This window comes from Armigeres subalbatus, chromosome 3 (genome assembly GCF_024139115.2).
Source record: "Armigeres subalbatus isolate Guangzhou_Male chromosome 3, GZ_Asu_2, whole genome shotgun sequence".
NCBI classification, from domain to species: Eukaryota; Metazoa; Arthropoda; class Insecta; order Diptera; family Culicidae; genus Armigeres; species Armigeres subalbatus.
The window spans coordinates 276,102,915-276,122,897 of record NC_085141.1 but is presented as its reverse complement, the minus strand read 5'-3'; the positions used below and the strand labels follow the sequence as shown (position 1 = coordinate 276,122,897).

At 40.4% G+C, this 19,983-nt stretch overlaps 1 protein-coding gene across 10 annotated transcripts in view; it reads right to left on the bottom strand.

Moving 5' to 3' along the window:
• Nucleotides 1-12,565: 12,565 nt before the first annotated feature.
• The window catches only part of LOC134224547 (kinesin-like protein unc-104), a 174,547-nt gene continuing 167,129 nt past the window's right edge, over nt 12,566-19,983 (bottom strand). For all 10 annotated transcript variants that reach the window (XM_062703927.1, XM_062703931.1, XM_062703932.1 and 7 more), the window contains one exon: nt 12,566-17,288. In XM_062703927.1, coding sequence (XP_062559911.1) covers nt 17,174-17,288 — 115 coding nt within the window. In that variant the 3' untranslated portion in view covers nt 12,566-17,173. The remainder of the gene's footprint in view (nt 17,289-19,983) is intronic.

Genomic DNA, 19,983 nt, shown 5'->3' with positions numbered 1-19,983 from the left:
GCAAAAATGGTAACCTGGCTTAGAAACCTCGCAGTTAATAACTGTGGAAGTGCTTAATGAACACTAAGCTGCAAGGCGGCTCTATCCCAGTGTGGGGATGTAATGCCAATAAGAAGAATAAGAAGAAGAAGAATGGTAGTGAGAGGAACACACGGAAGTTCTTATTACTGAACAAATTCTCTTGCTTGAAATGGTCTTGTAGACAGAGCTACATCCCGGGTTTTAAGAGTTTTACTGGTGATATTCTATAAGCAAGACAAGGATGCGGCTAGGGCTCCGATGCATGGCCAAAACAGTATTACTGTTCTGTTTTCTCAAGGCAGGATTGATTTCCTATTGATAAGGGGCGCGCCTTCAATGGGATTGCTCTCTGTGAAGGGTCTAAATAGCGGGAGCTTGTCATGATGCTCTTGAGAAAACAAAACAACAACTGTATCGAAACCGATACTGCATTGCTTATCAATAGTAATGGAGTAATTCGACATGCACTAAAACACTAAGGATACGGCACAAAACAGATAGGCATCATAGAACAAACTGCAATTTTCAAAGTAGGCTCTTTGTGTATCAACAATCGACGAACGGCACACCCGTATATGCAAGACGAAGGAAAAAGACAGCAAAGCATGCGATGCTGCTCTGTCTTATGCGCGTTGTTCAGTAAAGCTTGACTTCCACCGCTAGGTTCGCTAGCGTTTCAAAATCATGGAAGGACCACATTCCACGGCAAAGATGCCTATATGTTATGTGGATACGGGTAACGCTACAACAGATCTAATAACTGGTCGCAGTGGCACACCCGAACAGGAAAAAAAAGGTACCCCGGGGCAAGTGAAAAACGTTTTTAATGGTATCAATGTTCTAGGAAGATGAAGCAGAACTATAAATGAGTTTACGTGACACAACAATATATTTTTTTTTTATGAAGGTTTACTGGCGGGACTCTGAATAGAGTAGAAACCTCTGCAGAGGGAATTACGTTCATAAATAGTCAGACAGGTCTCATGCTAACTAACATCGTTATAGTTTAAAGTCATTTTTGTCATTTTCTTGTCAGAATCAAACTATTTTGTCAGTTTTTATGCTATTTAGACGTCTATTGTCATTGTACGCGCTCAAAATCGACCGAAGCAGTTTATTCGACTCACATGGAACATGTTGCCAATGCTTCATCGTAGAAACTGAGCCGGAAGTTTTTTTTATCAAGTATAAGAAAGTGTTCAATCCCCGATTTATAAAAAATGAACTGTTAATAAGTTTTGAAGCAGTTTCCCAGCCGTACAAGGAACATGTCGTCCATTGAGACACTGTTGAACTGGCTCAAAAGACATTGCATTTACAACTCTAATAGATACTTTCTCCCATTATCTCATTCCTAATCACATACATTTTTTTAAATCTTTCGTTTATTTTGGAGGCTCAATTGCCGAATCATATATATTGATCTGTACGATGTCATTCTTGTCTTTATGGTCAGAAGGTATGAAGTATGCGTTTCTTGAATTACTTTGTTTGCCTAAGTTATTGGTTCATCCTGTGTCAATACGTTAGTTAGTTATGTCTTGTTAAAAGTGGAAACTGTTCTTGCATTTAGTCTATTTTATTGTTATTCCTTTGTCAAGGTATTACTATTATTATGTTCTAATAAGTAGCCTAATCGTTTTCAAACTAACTGTCATTATCTATCATGTACTAATGATCAGTTATGAGTCAGCTATAGGATTCACTTTTCGGTGGCAAAGTAAAGCTTCATCACGCCTATTCCCTACTATTAGTAAAAATTATCGTGAATGACGCCGTCATAAGATTGTTCATATACCATCATTATAATGTGTGGTATTTTTTATTATTGCTCTTCGAAGTGAGGCATAACAAAATAAAACTGGCACCACGTTCCTAGTTTTGAAAAAACTTCTACTCAGTGAATCCAGCAGTCAATTCCCTACGAATGTCTTGAATACTTTGTTTTTTTTTTTAATAAATACCTAGCTAGCTAAATGTAAGCGTGGCTACGACTCATCGTCACAGGGAACGCATCAGAAAAGTATTGCCGAAAAGAAGAGAACTCACATCATTATCACTGATGAAAAAGGCCTCTGCCTGACTGCACTACCATTCAAGGCTCCAAGACACGATGTCCGTTGGATTACATGCATATGCCGTAAATTAGTGCGTCAATGCCAGATATGTAACGCGGCACCAAACAAAAATAGTCAACATGTGATACCACCACGACAGGATATGTCTTTGGTTGCCATATCAGTGCTAATGGCGTAAGCCGACCCACCGCGGCAAGGTAACATATCCGAGGGGAAGGATAAATGAGTTTACGTGACACAACAATATTTGGAATCAAAACCATTTGTGGCACCATACTAATGCTATTGCTTGATCATGACTTTAAACTACCGGGAAAATCTATTACTTTTATTTTAATTCAATGGATTTCCAACTAAAGTGAATATTTTGACCAATTAAATAATTGTGTGGCATCGAAAACGATTTAAATTTTTTAATTAAAGCCAAAATCTGCTATTTTCATTTGCCCTTGAGTTTTAACATACACGGGGCAAGTGGGACATATTTGAACAACATTTCGATAAAGCTATTTTAATTGTTTTTAGATGGTTGTCTAGTGAAAAATAACTTCGTCATTCATATATCATATGGATCTGAATCAGATGCAGTTTGATTTGGTTGGTAAAAAGTATTGTACAGTTAATTAAAAATGTGTATTTTACATTTTGAAAATTATCTCCCGCCTGAAGAAGAGCAATGGCTATAACCATGCGATATTCTTTCGTTTACAGTGCAAATAATCTATTTATTCTACAATAGGGCAACAGGATTTGTTTTGTGTTTTTGTTATTTTTAAACTTCGCATCAGATTTTCAGATAAATAAAGTGTTTAACACATAAATTGGCTATTTTGTTCTATTACAAATTAAAAACACTGCGCATCGCCTGAATCCATCCATGATCTGAAAATACTAATACTCAGAAATAATATGAACATTATATCTACAGGGGCCCTCCTTAGCCGTGCGGTAAGACGCGCAGCTACAAAGCAAGACCATGCTGAGGGTGGCTGGGTTCGATTCCCAGTGCCGGTCTAGGCAATTTTCGGATTGGAAATTGTCTCGACTTCCCTGGGCATAAAAGTATCATCGTGTTAGCCTCATGATATACGAATGCAGAAATGGTAACTTGGCTTAGAAACCTCGCAGTTAATAACTGTGGAAGTGCTTAATGAACACTAAGCTGCGAGGCGGCTCTGTCCCAGTGTGGGGATGTAATGCCAATAAGAAGAAGAAGAAGAAGAATATCTACATTCATCAAATTAGTTTCATTCCACAGTAGAAAACAGAATAGGTCCCACTTGCCCCGTTTGAAGGGGTAAGTGGGTTCTGAAAGCAAATTTATTTCTTGCCTTACCAATATTTTTGTAACTAAATAAATGGCTTCCAACACCTCTACACTTCAACAATGGAAGCATATAATGATGTATCTGTGATTAATGTTCTGACATAACCTGTTTTCAAACCCGAAACCCGACCCGAACCCGACGCTTATACACCCCCTCTCAATCGTCCATTCGATATTTCTTCCCTCTCGAATAGTCCAAGTGTTTTTCGGAGCATCTGGAACCGGGTGGAATCTAAAGCCTTCGTAAAGATATCGGCCACTTGATTTTGTGTCTCTATTGGAGCAATCTTAATACGACCAGTTGAAATATTGTCCCATATAAAATGGTGCTTGCTTACTTCGTTTGGTTTCTAAATTAGTAGCCATTCCAATACAGCCACGATTATCTTCCCAGATTACCACAGGTATTTTAGAAGAGACAACTTGCATATCTTGAAGCAATCCAGATCACCAAAGAGCTTCAGTTGTTGCACTGCTCAAAGCTATGTATTCTGCCTCACTTGACGATATGGCCATCGTTGTTTGTTTTTTGCTTGATCATGGTGCTGTTGATCCAAAAGCCTTAAAAATGTATTCGCTTACTGATTTTCGATCTTCAGTGTCAGATGCCCAGTCAGAATCGGAGAATCCTTCCAGGGGAACAGTCGAATTTTCTTTTTTGAATTGCAGGAATACATCAGAAGTTCCTTTCAAGTAACGTATGATTCGTTTCAAACAATTCCAATGTTCTTCAGTAGGATCCTGCTGGTAACGACCCATGTACCCTATGGAGAAACAAATATCTGGACGAACACAAAGCATCACGTACATCAAACTTCCTAGCAGTTGTCTGTATGGTTCTTCAGTTTGTAGTCCTGTGCGGGTTAGTTGTAATCCTTTCTCCATTGGTGTTTTGGTGGCGTTGCAATCATTCATCCCGAAACGATGCAGAATTTTATTCACTTGTGTTTTCTGTGAAAGCTTGAGCACAATTTCATGTCAAGGAAGTAGTTTTTTTCTCTCTTTCTCCACAATCAGTCATGTCGAAAATGGTAGAGAGTTGCTTCATTACTTTCGTCACGGTTTCAAGCCTCCTTCCTGCTTTCAGCAAATCGTCTACATAGAGGATAAGATAAACTTCATCACCTTCGTTGCATCTAGTATATAAACAGTAATCATGCTTTGATCTGGTGAAATCTATTTCGAATAATTCTTTATTGAGCTTCTTGTTCCAGCAACGGGGGGACTGCTTAAGTTCATAAAGCGACTTCAAAAGTTTGCAAACTTGAACTTTTTCAGCCCCTACACCATCTGGAATTTGCATAAAGATGTCTTCCTTCAGGTCCCCGTGTAGGAAAGCGATCTTAACATCCATTTGATGAAAATAAAAATTTCGATGGACTCCGACCGCAAGAACTGTTCTTATCGTTGGAAGTTTGGCAACAGGAGTATAAGTTTCATCATCCATGGATTTCAGTTCATCCTGAATTGATTTCAACCAATGTTCCCGATCGTCGCTTTAAGGAATTTCAGAATAGCATTCGGGTGGGTCTGTGAACAATGAACCAGCAGAAGTAGCTCTATAGGCAGTAAAGAAGTTTAAAAACTTACCAGAAAGTTTGCGCCCCCGTTCACTGCGCCTCAGCACTGCATCGGCCTTATGCTGTTCTGGTTGTGAAGGGAACGCGCCTGGTGTAGACTCATTTTTTTCAGGATCAAAATGTGCTTCTATGTGAAAATCACCATTGTCCATTTCTACTTCATTGATTTCGTCACTTGTAATTGACACGTTTATCTGAGACTTGTCCCCCTCTTGCTCATCGAGTAGTAGAATTGCTAGAGGAGCATCAGGTTTATCTTCGATATTTACGCTGTACGGAAAACAAGTTTCATCGAATTTGACGTCACGAGCGATAATCATTCGTCTTGATGACTTGTCCCATAAAAGGTAATCATTTGCTGCACACCCGATCATAATAGTCTCACGACCTTTGGGGTCCAGTTTGACTCTTTGTTGACTTGAGATCCAGGCATATGCTTTGCAGCCAAAAATTCTAAGTTTCTCAATGGAAGGCTTCTGCTTGTACCAGCATTCGGCAGGACATATAGACTTCGGAAGAGCAGCGGTTGGACCTCGGTTAATAAGATAAACTGCCGTCAATGCTGCCTCCGACCACATGTATTTCGGTACCTTGAATTCAAACAGCATAGCTCATATTTTCTCCACATCGGTTCGGTTGAACCGTTCAGCAACCCCATTTTGTTGGGGTGTATACGCCACAGTCGTCTCAAGTTGAATTCCTCACATAACATTGTTTCTGGACATTCGACAGATACTCACACCCTTGATCGATTCTCAACTTCAATATCTTCATCCCGAACGTATTTGATACCATCGCCTCGTACTCTCGAAACTTCGTGAAAACTTCACTCTTCTTCTTCAACAGGTATATCACGGCGAAGTGCGTATGGTCATCAATAAACGAGATGAAATATCTTGAACCATCATACGCCGGAGGATGCACCGGCCCACAGTCATCTGAATGAATTCGCTCTAAGGGTTTTGTTATTCGTTCACGAGTTCTATTGAATGGATCACGACACTGCTTCGCTTGAAGACACTCGTCACAGAAACCTAACTTTTCTGGTTTGTATTCAATGCCCTTCACCAGATCATTGTGTATCATCACTTCCATGCCTCGTTTGGCTAAGGTGTCCTAATCTCCGATTCCACAAATTGTTCGAACTTGATGCGCAGACGTTCGCAGCAGGTTTCGTCAAATCTATTTCAAGTTCGTACAGTCCACCTTTCATCTTCGCGATTGCTATCACTTATCCTTCTTTCTTGAGCACTGCTAATGGACCGGAAAACATCACGTCCACACCTGCATTAGCAAGCTTCTTGACCGACATGAGATTGTCTCGTAGCTCCGTGACCAGAAGTACGCCTTCCATGCGAAGGGGTGTTCCTCGATTGCTGTATCCAGTTATCGTACCCGAAATCTTCGCCTTCAAAGTTTCTCCGTCTTTAGCCACGTTGATGATCACTACTTGCCTCAGTTCCTTATACATCGAAAACACGTCTTGCCGGTTCACCAGATGGTCATATTTGAACGATCTGCCATAAAAACCACTGCGTTCTTTGTTGCAACATTTGCTTCATTGTCCCGTTTTGACATGCAGTCTCTCTTGAAATGTCCACGTTTTCCGCATTTGTGACATTTTCCCTGAAACTTCTTAGGTTCATACTTGGGCTTGACAAATTTTTGTCCCGAGAACGCTGCTGTGTTAGTCTTTCCACCATCTTCCTGACGCTCGGTTTGCTTCATTTCCTCAGCCAATAAACGTTACTTGACCATTTCCAGGGTAAGATCTTCCTTGGCGGAATTTTCTAAAGCCGTTACTAATGGGTCATATGAATCCGGAAGAGTTTGAAATAAAGAGATTACTGCATCTGCTTCATCGATCTTTGCACCTGAGGTCTTCAACTGCCTGATGAGATCTTCGAAAACTAATAAATGGGCTCGCATGGATTCCCCTTCTTCTAGCTTCAATCGATTTAACTACCTCCGGAGTAAATTCTGAGTGCCAATAGACTTTTTCGCGAATGTATTTTCAAGCGCCTTCCACATCTCTTTTGCTGAGGTCTTCTCGCGTACAACTTCCAGTACTTCGTTTGCCAAGAAACTTACAATATGGGCCTTAGCTTTTCTATCCGCTTCGTCAAACTTCGCCTTCTCAGCATCAGCCGCCGGAGAGTTCTCTGTTACAGTGTTCAACACACCGGCTGAATCCAGGAACATCTTCACTTTGTAGCTCCAGGTCAGGAATCCTGGTCCACCATCGAACTGTGGTATTCCGTTTGTCGACTGTTGCATAATGGTGCCCATAACCTATTAATAGTCAACGGCTCGAATAACGAAGGCAGTTTAACGAGTAAACAAAAACTAACAGCTTTGTTGAAATACGTTTGTACGACTCAAGGTTTAAAGTTGGAGTTATTGTTAGGAAAAAATAACAGTGTCCGGTCACCAAGGGCGTAACCAGTTTGGGCGTTAGTGGCGATTGCCTACTTCGCTAGCACGCTTACACATAGATAGTACCTGAGGATAGTACCAGCGTTGAGAATAATTCACCCAGAGAACTGGGAACACGGCTTAGATATAGGCACATAACATATAGGCATCATTGCCGCGAAATGTGGTCCTTCCAGGATTTTGAAACGCTAGCGAACCTAGCGGTGGAAGTCAAGCTTTACTGAACAACGCGCATAAGACAGAGCAGTATCGCATGCTTTGCTGGCTCGTTCCTTCGCCTTGGATATACAGGAGTGCCGTTTGTTGAGGTTTGATAAACAAAGAGCCTACTTTGAAATTCGCAGTTTGATCTATGATACCTATCTGTTTTGTGATATAGGGCACTGCACGGACTGCTTTGTCTCTTTTTCAAAACAACAAGGCCAGTAAACGTCAAAATTTATGAGGAACGAAAAAGAAAGAGATGTTTCTGTGCAGTGCCCTATTGATATAGCGGTTTAACATAGGGCACTGCACGGAAACATCTCTTTCTCTTTCGTTCATAAATTTTGACGTTTACTGGCCTTGTTGTTTTCTAATTTCTTTGCAGCGAGAAAGAGACAAAGCAGTCGTGCAGTGCCCTATAGAGGTTGCTAAGCCCGGTGGGAAACCAACGCAAAAACAGATAACCATTTTCTTTGTTTATTTGTATACATTCATCTGACACTTTGGTGGTCTTAATGAACAATTAGGGCTTAATATACTAACTAACTAAAACATACAACATATAAAAAAGCCTTAAAAAAATTATGTCTAGAAAATAGTTATCGTCTTAATGAGAATCGTTCTTGAAAGGTCACGTGGTTAAGTTGAAATCAAACAGTTCAAAAACATCATTAAAAATACTAATAGGATCATACTGACCATACTCAACGTTTCACGTTTTAAGGTGGAGGAAATTCCGCTGGCGTAGAATTCTTATGGGAGCGTAAATATTGATCTCAGTTAGAACAGATGGGGCGTCAATTTCTCCTTTTAAAATTTTCGCCACAGATACAGCTTGAGCGATGGATCGTCGTCGTTTGTGTTCAAGAAGTTGGCAAGAAGTCCAAGAAGTTGGCAAGAAGTTCTTCATATGGAGGCAGGTTTGTGGCATCATTCCACGGGAGGAAGCGAAGAGCATATTGTCGTAAGATTTTTTTCTGAACTGATTCGATCCTAGTAAACCAGTTGGCGTGGTATGGACACCAGGAAACCACACTTGACTCCAAAATGGATCGCACCAGCGAGCAATACAGTGATCGCAGGCAGAATGAATCATGGAATTCTTAAGAAATTTTGAGTATGAATCCAAGCTGTCTATTTGCTTTAGAAATTACATCAGAGTAGTGGATTCGAAATGTGAGGCCACTATCCAGCATAACGCCCAAGTCTCGTACTTGCGTTACTCTTTGCAACGGCTGGTCTGCGATGGTATAGTCAAAGACAAATGGTTTGGTCTTTCGATGAAACGAGATGATACTGCATTTAGCAATGCTAACTGTCATGAAGGTTCTGGAACACTACATTACAAAACAATCTACCATCTTCTGAAGCTGCATTCAATGTTGTAGACTCTTAATTATCATGTAGATCTTGACATCGTCTGCGAAAAACGATCAGCATCCGGGTGGCAACAATATATCGATTTCATTTATGAATAGCACAAAAAGCAATGGGCCCAGATTGCTTCCTTGAGGAACTCCGGAAATGTTACAAAACGTTTCAGACTGTTCAGTTCCTATTTTGACACACAGTGTGCGATTAGACAGGTACGATCTTAACCATGAGACAAATGCGGGGGAAACGCCAATTTTCTCCAATCTAGCTAGTAATATTCCATGGTCAACACGATCAAAGGCTGCTTTGAGGTCCGTATAGACAGCATCAACCTGAGCACCAGAATCCATGCTACGTAGGCATGTGGAAAGGAATTGAACTAAGTTCGTTGAAACAGATCTCTTTGGAAAGAATCCGTGTTGATCAGAGGAAATGTAACGCCGGCAACTAGCAAACAGAGCATCATTTACAATAATCTCGAACACCTTCGAGCTAGCACACAGCGAAGTAATGCCACGATAGTTTTGAATGTCTGCCTTGTCACCTTTCTTATGGACAGGGAACATAACCGATGATTTACAACAAGTAGGGAATTTACGTTGCGCCAAGGAATTATTGAATATAACAGTGAGTGGACCAATAGAGCTGGACTGTTTCAATTTATCGATTGCTGCTTTAGCAAGATGCGTAGAGATTTCGAAGCAACTTAACTCAACCGTATTCCTAGGAGTGTCATGAAGTGCTGCGATGTTCTAGTCACGTCACGCACCAATACATAGATGGCTAAGAGAAGTGTATCCTATTACAGCAAAAAATGCTTCAATGATCTGCCTATAGCATTGAAACATGAGCGTAATGTTAAAACATTCAAACAAGCTGTAAAAACATTAATACGATAGCAAACTCAACGCTACGTCAACTAACAGCTCATACTGACCTCGACCTACATCCAATTCGAGCTCAACTCGCTGTAAAACAAACATCGGCTCTCCCAGCTTGTGTCAACGGTAGACACCTGTTTCAATCCCCTGTCAGACGCATTTTGCCATAGCAAGAAACGACAGTTTCCATCTTAGGACAACATGCTCTTGGTAGCCTCTTCTGTCATGTCTCCTGTGGTCTCTCCAGCTCCAGTTGCACGGTCACCAAGAAACGCGTTTCACCAAGAAACGCCAGGCCCTCCCAGGTAACAGAAACTGGTATATGTCTGGCCGAAGCCAGAGATACTGCTCCCGTTTTCAAAATATTGAATGGTTCCAGCACAACACGCCTTTGGTAGCCATTCCTGTCATGACTCCTGTGGTCTCTCAGCTCCATCTGTAGTCGCTCGGTCAGCAAGAAACGCCAGTGTCCCTCCCAGTACAATACGCCTTTGGCAGCCTATTCTATCATGGCTCCTGTGGTCTCTCCAGCTACATCTGTAGTCGCCCGGTCAGCAAGAAACGCCAGTTTCCCTCCCAGGTAAAAGAAATTGGTATACGTCTGGCCGAAGCCAGAGATACTGCTCCCGTTTTCAAAATATTGAATGGTTCCAGCACATTACGCCTTTGGCAGCCTATCCCATCATGGCTCCTGTAGACTCTCCAGCTACATCTGTAGTCGCCCGGTCAGCAAGAAACGCCAGTTTCCCTCCCAGCCTATCCCATCATGGCTCCTGTAGACTCTCCAGCTACATCTGTAGTCGCCCGGTCAGCAAGAAACGCCAGTTTCCCTCCCAGCACAATACGCCTTTGGCAGCCTATCCAATCATGGCTCCTGTAGACTCTCCAGCTACATGTGTAGTCGCCCTGTCAGCAAAAAACGCCAGTTTCCCTCCCAGCACCATACGCCTTTGGCAGCCTATTCCATCATGGCTCCTGTGGACTCTCCAGCTACATCTGTAGTCGCCCGGTCAGCAAGAAACGCCAGGTAGAGGGCGGAAGGTACGATTGCTGCACATCCAAGACCGGGAACGTATTCTGCGCAGTAGACCAAACCAGATTGGATTGATTGTAATCTCCAAGCTGAATTGCGACGTCCAATTCATCCAAATCTGAATGAATTGCCCGAATAGATTCGACATGATTATTAATATCAGTGACATTTGTTCGACGGTCTGGCGGTAGGTAAAGAACTCCGATGCCAGCAGTACCAGTGGGCATTTTAATCCTGATCCATAGTTGTTCGAGGGAGTCACAGACCGGTGTAGGACCTATGCAACAACTTGAACGCGTCGATACGCCAGTTAGGACGTCGCCGCCGCTTGATTTAGTGCTGTTTCGTTGGTTGCGATCATTTCGAAAAACTGTATACGAGGTATCGAACAGTTGCGTAGACAAAATGCCATGTCTCTGTAAGGACTATGACTATGAATGCATCCGAAGCAGTTAAGAAGAAGTCATCAATCTTAGTGCGTAAACCTCTAACGTTCTGGTAGTATATTTTAAGTTGGCCTTCGGCTGAATCCGTACTATTACTGACAGGAAACCGGTGGACATCAAAGTTGACGGTGTCGGATGTTGTACTGCTACAATGTAAGGTTGCATCAGGCAGAGAGAATGAAGGACAGCTTGGGTACTTGCCTGCGAGGAGATTTCGGAAGACCCCTTCCCTATCCACGAGAACAGGGCCGGGGTGACTCTGATGACAGGAATCGGTGGCGTCTTGAAAAAGGCTGCTGAAGTTGGATGGCGCGACTGTTTCGGGAGTGTTGGGCACTTCCTTCACTTCACAGGTGCACCCCGGTTGATGTAAATCGCAAATAGAGCTTCCGTTTTCGCTGGTGCTGGAACATACTGCTATACTGCTTTCTTCAAAATGTGATCGTTCTTGGGCAGGGACGAAAGCCGTAGCTTTTACATTTGAACAGGTTGGATGAGTGACGGAGTAGATGGCGTTTAAGTTGGTGTTGCTGCAATCCGAAAGAGCATCAGGCAGATAATAAGAAGAACAGCTAGGGTACTTGCCTGCAGGTACCATTTTATTATCATTGGATTTCTTCCGCAGATCTCGATGGAAACAATAGCAAACAAACTTCAAATCAGTAATCCCACTTGGTGAAATTAATCACATTTGATACCCTGTGACTGGAAATCCAAGATAGTGAACAATTTCAATATTTGGGCTGTTCTCCAAAGCGTTGTCATTGAGGATTATCGTGATTCAATACTATTTTTTACCGTTGATGCAAATTGTTGCCAGTCAATATTCCTCGCGAGGTCGAAAGGAACATCAGCTGGCTCTGATCGTTGATAGCAGACCTACCGTTTTGACTTAAATCCCGAACATGACTCATATTCCGAACACTGGCATTTGTTTTCCGCACTGAGGATCAAGATTACAAACGAATCCAAGATCCTATGGAGACAATTATACGGATAAACACGAATAAATTGTGTGCTTAAAGAATGACATTGAAAACTAAAATACCTAATCCATGGCTTGCTATAAAAAAGAATCAAATTTATTTGAACGAAAACGATGGTAACTTGATTAGATGATTTATCCGGAATGGATGAGCTCGCAAGCTTCAAGGTTTGTGTGAAATTTTGAAATAAAATCGCATGTTTTTTTTTCATTTTATTACTTTTTATTTCACTTTTGTCCAAAGCAGTTTTCATAATAGAATGTGTAGTTTTGATAGTATGATTTTTGTCTGTTCTGCCTTATCTTCAGTTTTATTCACCTTGTATATATACTATCCGTTAGTTTTTTTTTCTTCTCTTGGTTTTTCTTGTTTAATTTTAGTTACCTTTTTTAAGTTCAATAAATAATGGTATAATAGGTTTGCTGCTCTTTTCCGTTTGCTTGTTTAATGTAATGCTGTTCGTCTTTCAAATTTGCCTAAAACTATACCGTCCGCTTGGGCATTTGTTTAACCCAATCAGCCCCGTTATTATGCTTTGTCATGTTTGCTAGCTGTTAATGATGTCACATCATTGCGCATTATGCCGTCGTAATCGTTCGCTGTTAGCAGCACAATCCAAAGTTGTAAGGATAATATAATGCATCATATTTGTTTTCTTTTGCAAATATAGATTTTTTTCTGTATTGATGTCTGCTTTAAATACTTTTAATTTGGTTTTAATTCTTCTTTGCTTGTTTCGGAGAAAATTTAAATATGCATTTGTTTTCCAGTCAATAAATACTTTTACACTTTTGTTTGCTTTTCTGTATTGGGGATTCTTGACGATAATGTTTGCTTATAGCACTGTGGTTTGTCTGTTCTTGTTTGCATGATTGCAGGAAGATTTCTATGAAATTAGCTGAGTCGAATTTAATGTAATGCGTTTTTTCTTTCGTTAGCAAACTGAATGAAGGTTGTAGAACGATATTAGATTCGATGGTAGATTCACTATTTCTTTACAATAAGAGAATGATTCATGTATGTCTTTAGTGCATCTGTGGATAGAATAATGCTCCAGCATATATTGCACAAAAAACTCAAGAAAGTTGGAATGTAATAATTTAAACGAGTTTCTAGCTTCACAGTAGCTTTTCTGCAGTCCTTACAGTATAAGAAATTTTGAACATAGGCCCTCACTCGCCCGTGCATATCGAAGACTGAGGAGACCGTATTTATGTTCATCTATTTCAGTACAATGCATGACTTTTACCAAATCTTAGCATATGGAAAGTGACATTACACCATCACTTCATGCAAGACTTCCAACAAACGCGCCTTTCCTTAACATAAAAATAAATATAATGGAATAAAATAAAAATAATTGAGTATGATTTTCATATTTTTTTAATGTTTGATCTCCGTGGTAGTTCCACTCATATTTAGCACTAAAATCTTTGGTATATTTGCCACTTGTCCCATTTCTATCAACTATATATCCGGTTTGCCATCAATCAAAGAAAATGTCCAATAACTTCGTTATGAGAAATAAGCATAACGAACAAAAATCACTTCACGTTGCTTGATTTTGCTTCGATTGTCGATAAAGTAGAAATTGCTCAAAAGCTAAGCGCATTCGTCATAAAAACAGATCACGATGGAGACGGATGGTACGAAAAGCACTCGAACGATAAACTTTTGTGTGCGCTTTCGTGCCACTGTTGTACGGTGTTTTCCGAGGGGTACTCACCGGCAGGTATTTTTTTAGAAACAGGGTGGCATGTACAAGTCATTGAAATTTAGTTTAATAATGCCAATAAAAACATTAGGAAGTTTAGATTTGGTCCTTTTATGTCTCTACAATCCTTTTATTAGACAACTTTATAGACATTTTTTGAAGTCATTAAATATTATTTTTATCATTACTGAAATTGGTGATTTTTTATTTTATCTTTGCTAAAATTGAGCAAAGTGACAAATCATTAAGCTCAGAGATGTTAGAGAAAATTTGCACGACTGGACTTCGGAATCTTTCCTCGGCCCTTCCTTAAATAAAACAAAGTTATATGCAAGTCGGCAAATGTGTTCAAATATAAATTCTTTAGAAAATATTTATAAAGCATAAGATATAACGGCTGACTTTAAGCATGGCCATTGCATAATGCCAGTTGCCATATCTAGAATATAACTGAAAGAGAAAGTGATTGGCATTTGTAAGTGGTGGATAATATTGAATGGCACGAAAATAGTCAAATTTCAAGCCCTGCTTAAATAAGGCAGCTCAAATGAATCCCGTCGTTCTATCCACCAAACTTCAGTGAAATGGCAATATTCAGATATATGAGATTCGATCCTTATTGGAAAGTGGAAAACGTATTTTTTTTAAATGGATAAGAAAAAAAAATAAAAATCTAAAATCCATCATTCAACTTTTATACCCTCGAAGCACCTCGTTTATTTTGGTAAATTAACGGATCAATGTCAACGAATCAATGTTATGTCAATGTTATCATCGGCAGCAATGCGAACGCTCATTTGAAAGCACAATATCGACCATCAAAGCAAAACCGGACGTTCCCCTTTTGACATTTACAGAAAGCACTTTTTAAAGCACTAAACGAAAGCATCGAAAGAAATCGACCGACCTTTTTTTCTCAGCACATCACGTAAGTCAACAATTTGAAACATTTTCGAACTTCCTAACAGAAATCCTATATACGGGCGACTATACTAAAAAGCAGTAGTATTTACAGATTCTATACACAGGAGATTTACTTCCAGCTCACAGCTGCAGATCCTCCAAACCTTACCAGGTCGTTTAGCGGCCGATCCTAACTCAAGCAATACGCGCAGCATTTTTCCTATTTTTATCATCGTCCTACACTTCTAAATACCTAGCCAGTAACGTACGTACCAATTTAAGCGTGTCAGATAATGTGGGTGCGCGGCATTAAATTTGCTTGCTTTTTGTTCCTACTAGATAGGTGGTAAAATAGGCTATTTTACCACGAAGGTTTGTTTCAACTTGAAAGAAGCGTTTGTTTGCACTATTGATGAACATATTTTCCAGCGACGCTTTCCGTCTAAATAAAATGCTCTACACTGCTGTAGCAACAGTCATCATTTCGTAGCATTGCCCTATAAGCTATTTCTCGGTTTCTCTCCCGCTTTGAGTACATGTGAAAACCAAACGAACGAACTCATGTTAGATAGTAGATGTCTTTACAAAGAATATTTAGGTCATCTAGACACAACTTAGATTCTTATTTCGCTGGCTTCAGGCCATTTTAAGAACTCAAAATATGAACAAATGCACTTAAGATATCCTGTTTTCTATAGTATTTGCCCAAGAGTTTATTAGATATCAGGGGAGAGAAATAGTTGTTAAATACTGGGTGTTTGCTAGTTTTTTCTTTGGTTGTATAACTGTGTAAGTGTTTGTGGTTGATCCGTAGGTGTATGTGAATGAGTGTCCTTTCTTGAACTATGTCTCGGTTGAGTATTGATTTAGTCCTTAAAATTCATGGTAATTAGCACTTTTGTTTAAGTTTCTTTTGTGTTGCTTGATCTGCTTTTTATTCGGAGAAAAGTTATACACATATGACTATTTGAAGTTATCTTCCATTTGTTGTTTATACGTTCAATATTTTTCTGTCTTTTTGATTTATTCACTTGATCTAATTGTTAAACTTCTATAATTAATATCAATTTTATTGTATTATTTCCTCCAATATTTTTGTCACGTAAATTAACATAGCTATGTAGATAGAAAGCAACGAACAGAGAACGAAAATCCTAAAGAAAAATAAACGAAATCAACTCATCAAGAAGTCTGTCGATTGCATTTTTCGCTCCATTGCATGAGTGTTATATGAAAGATTCGATTTACCTTGATCACTTCGGAGGGTATTGAGCACCTGGGAACCTGGTTGTGTAAAAACTATTGATGAATTTCACCCGTTTTGAACTTTCAGTGTTGTTACCGTTAAGAATTTGGAGTTGGCTTAGGTTGTCACGGAAATTCTATTCAACTTTCTTTGATCGTGGAATAATCTTGCTCGAAATGGTTTCATTTTCCCTGAATGTGTTCAGCACATAGACTAATGTCACTGAAGAACCAGCTCAAAATGTATGTTCCCACTTCCAATGTTTTCAAAAACCAAAAAATCCGAACAACTATCTACAAAATTTGTTTAAAATAAAATTGTATAAAAATATATATATTTTCTCTAAAGATCAAAAAATACTTTAGTATTAGCAGTCAATGTTTGCTGTATACAAACATTTTCAAAAATAATGCTAAGCTGTTCCAATTTACAATTACAGTAACATAGTAAAGTTTGACTTTGACTATTATTCTTTGTCTCGATCTTAGTTTACTAAACACTCCGATGGAGTCCCGTGTTTGCGTTACGTCAATCGCATTATCCCTTATACGTTAGATAGCACTTACCAGCACAGTAGTATTTTTCACTAAACTGGACCGCTTCCTTGAAGCAGCTTCAACGTTCGTATAGCAAATGGAAAACAAACATAAACAAGAACTCATTGAGTTTCGTGCAGAACCAAGTCAGCTCGTGAACGTAATCGTAAAAAAGCACCTTCAAGCTGCCTGCAGTTTGTCCGACGCTGGTACCGTTGATCCGCTGGCGGGCGACGGCGTCTTTCCCGATCAGATTGTATCCCCCTCGCAAAAGTCGTCTTCGCCACCATAGATCTCGGCGGTGCCCTGCCGCTGGTAATCGGACACCGTTGTTGATAGAGAGATGCGACCTGTTCCTACACGCTTTGAGACCTAGTAGACCAACACGGACTCCATCGTTATCGTATCTCATTTAGCCGAACCACCGCTGTTCGCCTGAAGTTGCTGGGACATGGTCGATGATGAAGAGTCGGTTGTACTGCTAGCACTACTGTTGGTAACGTTTCGTCGTGCCAAACGGGATCTGTAACGTGGGTGGAAGCAAAATAAGAAGTTTAAGTCTCAACAAATGTCACTAAGAATTACGACGCTTAGGTCGAAAAACCTAGAAATTTAAACGATTGTCATAGATCAATGATGTCCGATTAAATGATATCGTCACTTTCAATAACACAGGGTTCGACTCCGAGACTGAATCGCAAATTGATTCATAACCAGTTCTTTTACTCCAGCGACATCAAATCACTCCGGGAGAATAATAAACTCCTACTAGCCAAGCCATCGGTGAGCATTGTTGGGGACAGGATTGCCCCAAGCGGGTTTTTGTCAACTGCGGTTTGGTTTTCCAAGACCCTTAGAAGAATACAGGTTTTTGTTTTGCAGAGCTTTAGCCAGCTCAATTTTATTCACTTAATCTTCACAGTTCGCCGGTTCGAAAATACTGAATAAGAATGGAATTCCCTAGCGCTATTTATACTTAATATATTATTACGCATTGCAAGAAAAATTTGGAATCCTGGAAAATTCAAAGCGCCTCCAATGAATATTTTCCGGGCTAATGATCAAAGACAGCTAATGCAAAGTTGTCGACGTTTTATTTATATTTATATTTATGACATTTCTATATTTAATTCAATCTGAAGAAAAATAAGGACAAGGGCTATGCCCAAGAGTCTCAACAACCCCTCCCTTAGCCACTGTGAGCTGTGGAACATGCATAGGATGTGGTGGGGTCTAGACAGAGGGTTCTTGTAAAAGCTGCATGGTTCAGCAGCAGGACCTACCAGGATCGTTTGCCGCTTGAAGCTTCTTCTTCTTCTCCTTCTTGGCATTACATCCCCACACTGGGACAGAGCCGCCTCGCAGCTAGTGTTTATTAAGCACTTCCACAGTTTTTAACTGCGAGGTTTCTTAGCCAGGTTACCATTTTTGCATTCGTATATCATGAAGCTAGCACGATGATACTTCTATGCCCAGGGAAGTCGAGACAATTTCCAATCCGAAAATTGCCTAGACCGGCACCGGGGATCGAACCGAGCCACCCTCAGCATGGTCTTGCTTTGTAGCCGCGCGTCTTACCGCACGACTAAAGAGGGCCGCTTGAAGCACACTGACCCAAATCATGGTGAAGTCTTAACAGACCCGTCACGACAGCCTCCCGGCGAGACAAGACGTATACCCAGACTCAATAAGCCACCGATAACGCCAATCATTATCAACAAAATGAGTGTTTAGGACGTGAAACTGAAACATTCTGCTTAATTTGATAGATATTTCTTCGATTAACTGGCTTTAGTACTGAGCCACTACATATTAGGAACCAGTTCTACATTTCAGGTTTATTGACATGGAAAAGGGTCCTTCCATATTTACATAAGTAGGTACACGTGTAAACACGCTATTCAACTTATTGGGCTTTATGACAGTTGATTTGATATCATGTTCAATTCAACGCACACTATGTATGATTTGTTCCATGCGGGGATTGCTCTCTGCGCGTTATTTCCGCGGAGCCATCCAAATTTTTCTTTTTCTCCGTAATAATTCTAGAATGTTCTATAAAATCGTAGTTGGCAATTGTTAGGTGTCGCTGTTTGTGGTCGGTCACGTTATTTATCTTCGGTATCCTGCTACTCGTACCAACTTGTCGTGACCTGGATAGACCTGGACGATTTTTCCTATCTTCCAAAACTGCGGTGGAATGTCTTTTTGTTCGAAGAATTGATCGCGGATATGCTGAAGATATTGCCACCTTGACAAGCGATCCATTGGTAGTTCATTGTAGCATGGTTCGGGAGTAGTGGTCAAAGGACGACCAATCAAAAAATGGCCAGGCGTTAGAATTGCCGCCAGGAGGATTTTCAGGAGAATCTCTTTTGGTTGGCAGAAAGCTACAATTTCATCAATTGCCTTGCGGTTTTGAAATAGAAGATAAAGCTCGTGTAGTTCTGATTTTGCCTCTTGAAGTTGGAACCGTTGTCAGAGTATATCTGCTGACAAAGGCCCCTTCTACTCACGAAGCGCTGTAGAGCGGCTAGGAAACCAGCGGTCGAAATATCCGAAACTAATTCCAGATGAACTGCTTTGGTTGACATGCAGACAAATACTGCAATATACGCTTTGACTAGCTTCGGTTTGTGTCGTCCTTCTCGTACAATCACTGGTCCAGCATAATCAATGCCAGTCCTCAAAAATGGTTCAGCAGGTGTCACTCGGCAAGATGGATGAACTCCCATCATCTGGATGAATCCTTTAGGTTTCGCTCGAAAGCAAGTAATGCAGCTTCTGGTAACTTTTCTTATTGACGACCTCCCGTCCAGCAACCAGTAACGAGAACGAAGTAGTGCCAACAGAGCTGTCGGACCGACGTGCAGATTTTCTTCGTGGTATGTCCGAATGATTTGATCGGTTATGAAATGTTTGGGAAGTAGGTAAGGATGTTTTGAATCAAAGGATAGCCATGAGTTTTGAAGTCTTCCTCCTACGCGCAGCACTCCATCTTCGTAGATTGGGCTTAAAGCGGCGATCTTCTTACACGGTTCATTTGATATTACACGATGTATTTCATCACCCAAAACTTCATGCTGAATTACCTTGATAATAATATGGAGAGCTAATCGGAGTTCTTGAATTGTAGAATGTTGTTGCAGAATTCGATTGTTGCTAGATTTTTGTCGACAGTTACTGATGAATCGCATGACTAATGCAATTACTCGCTG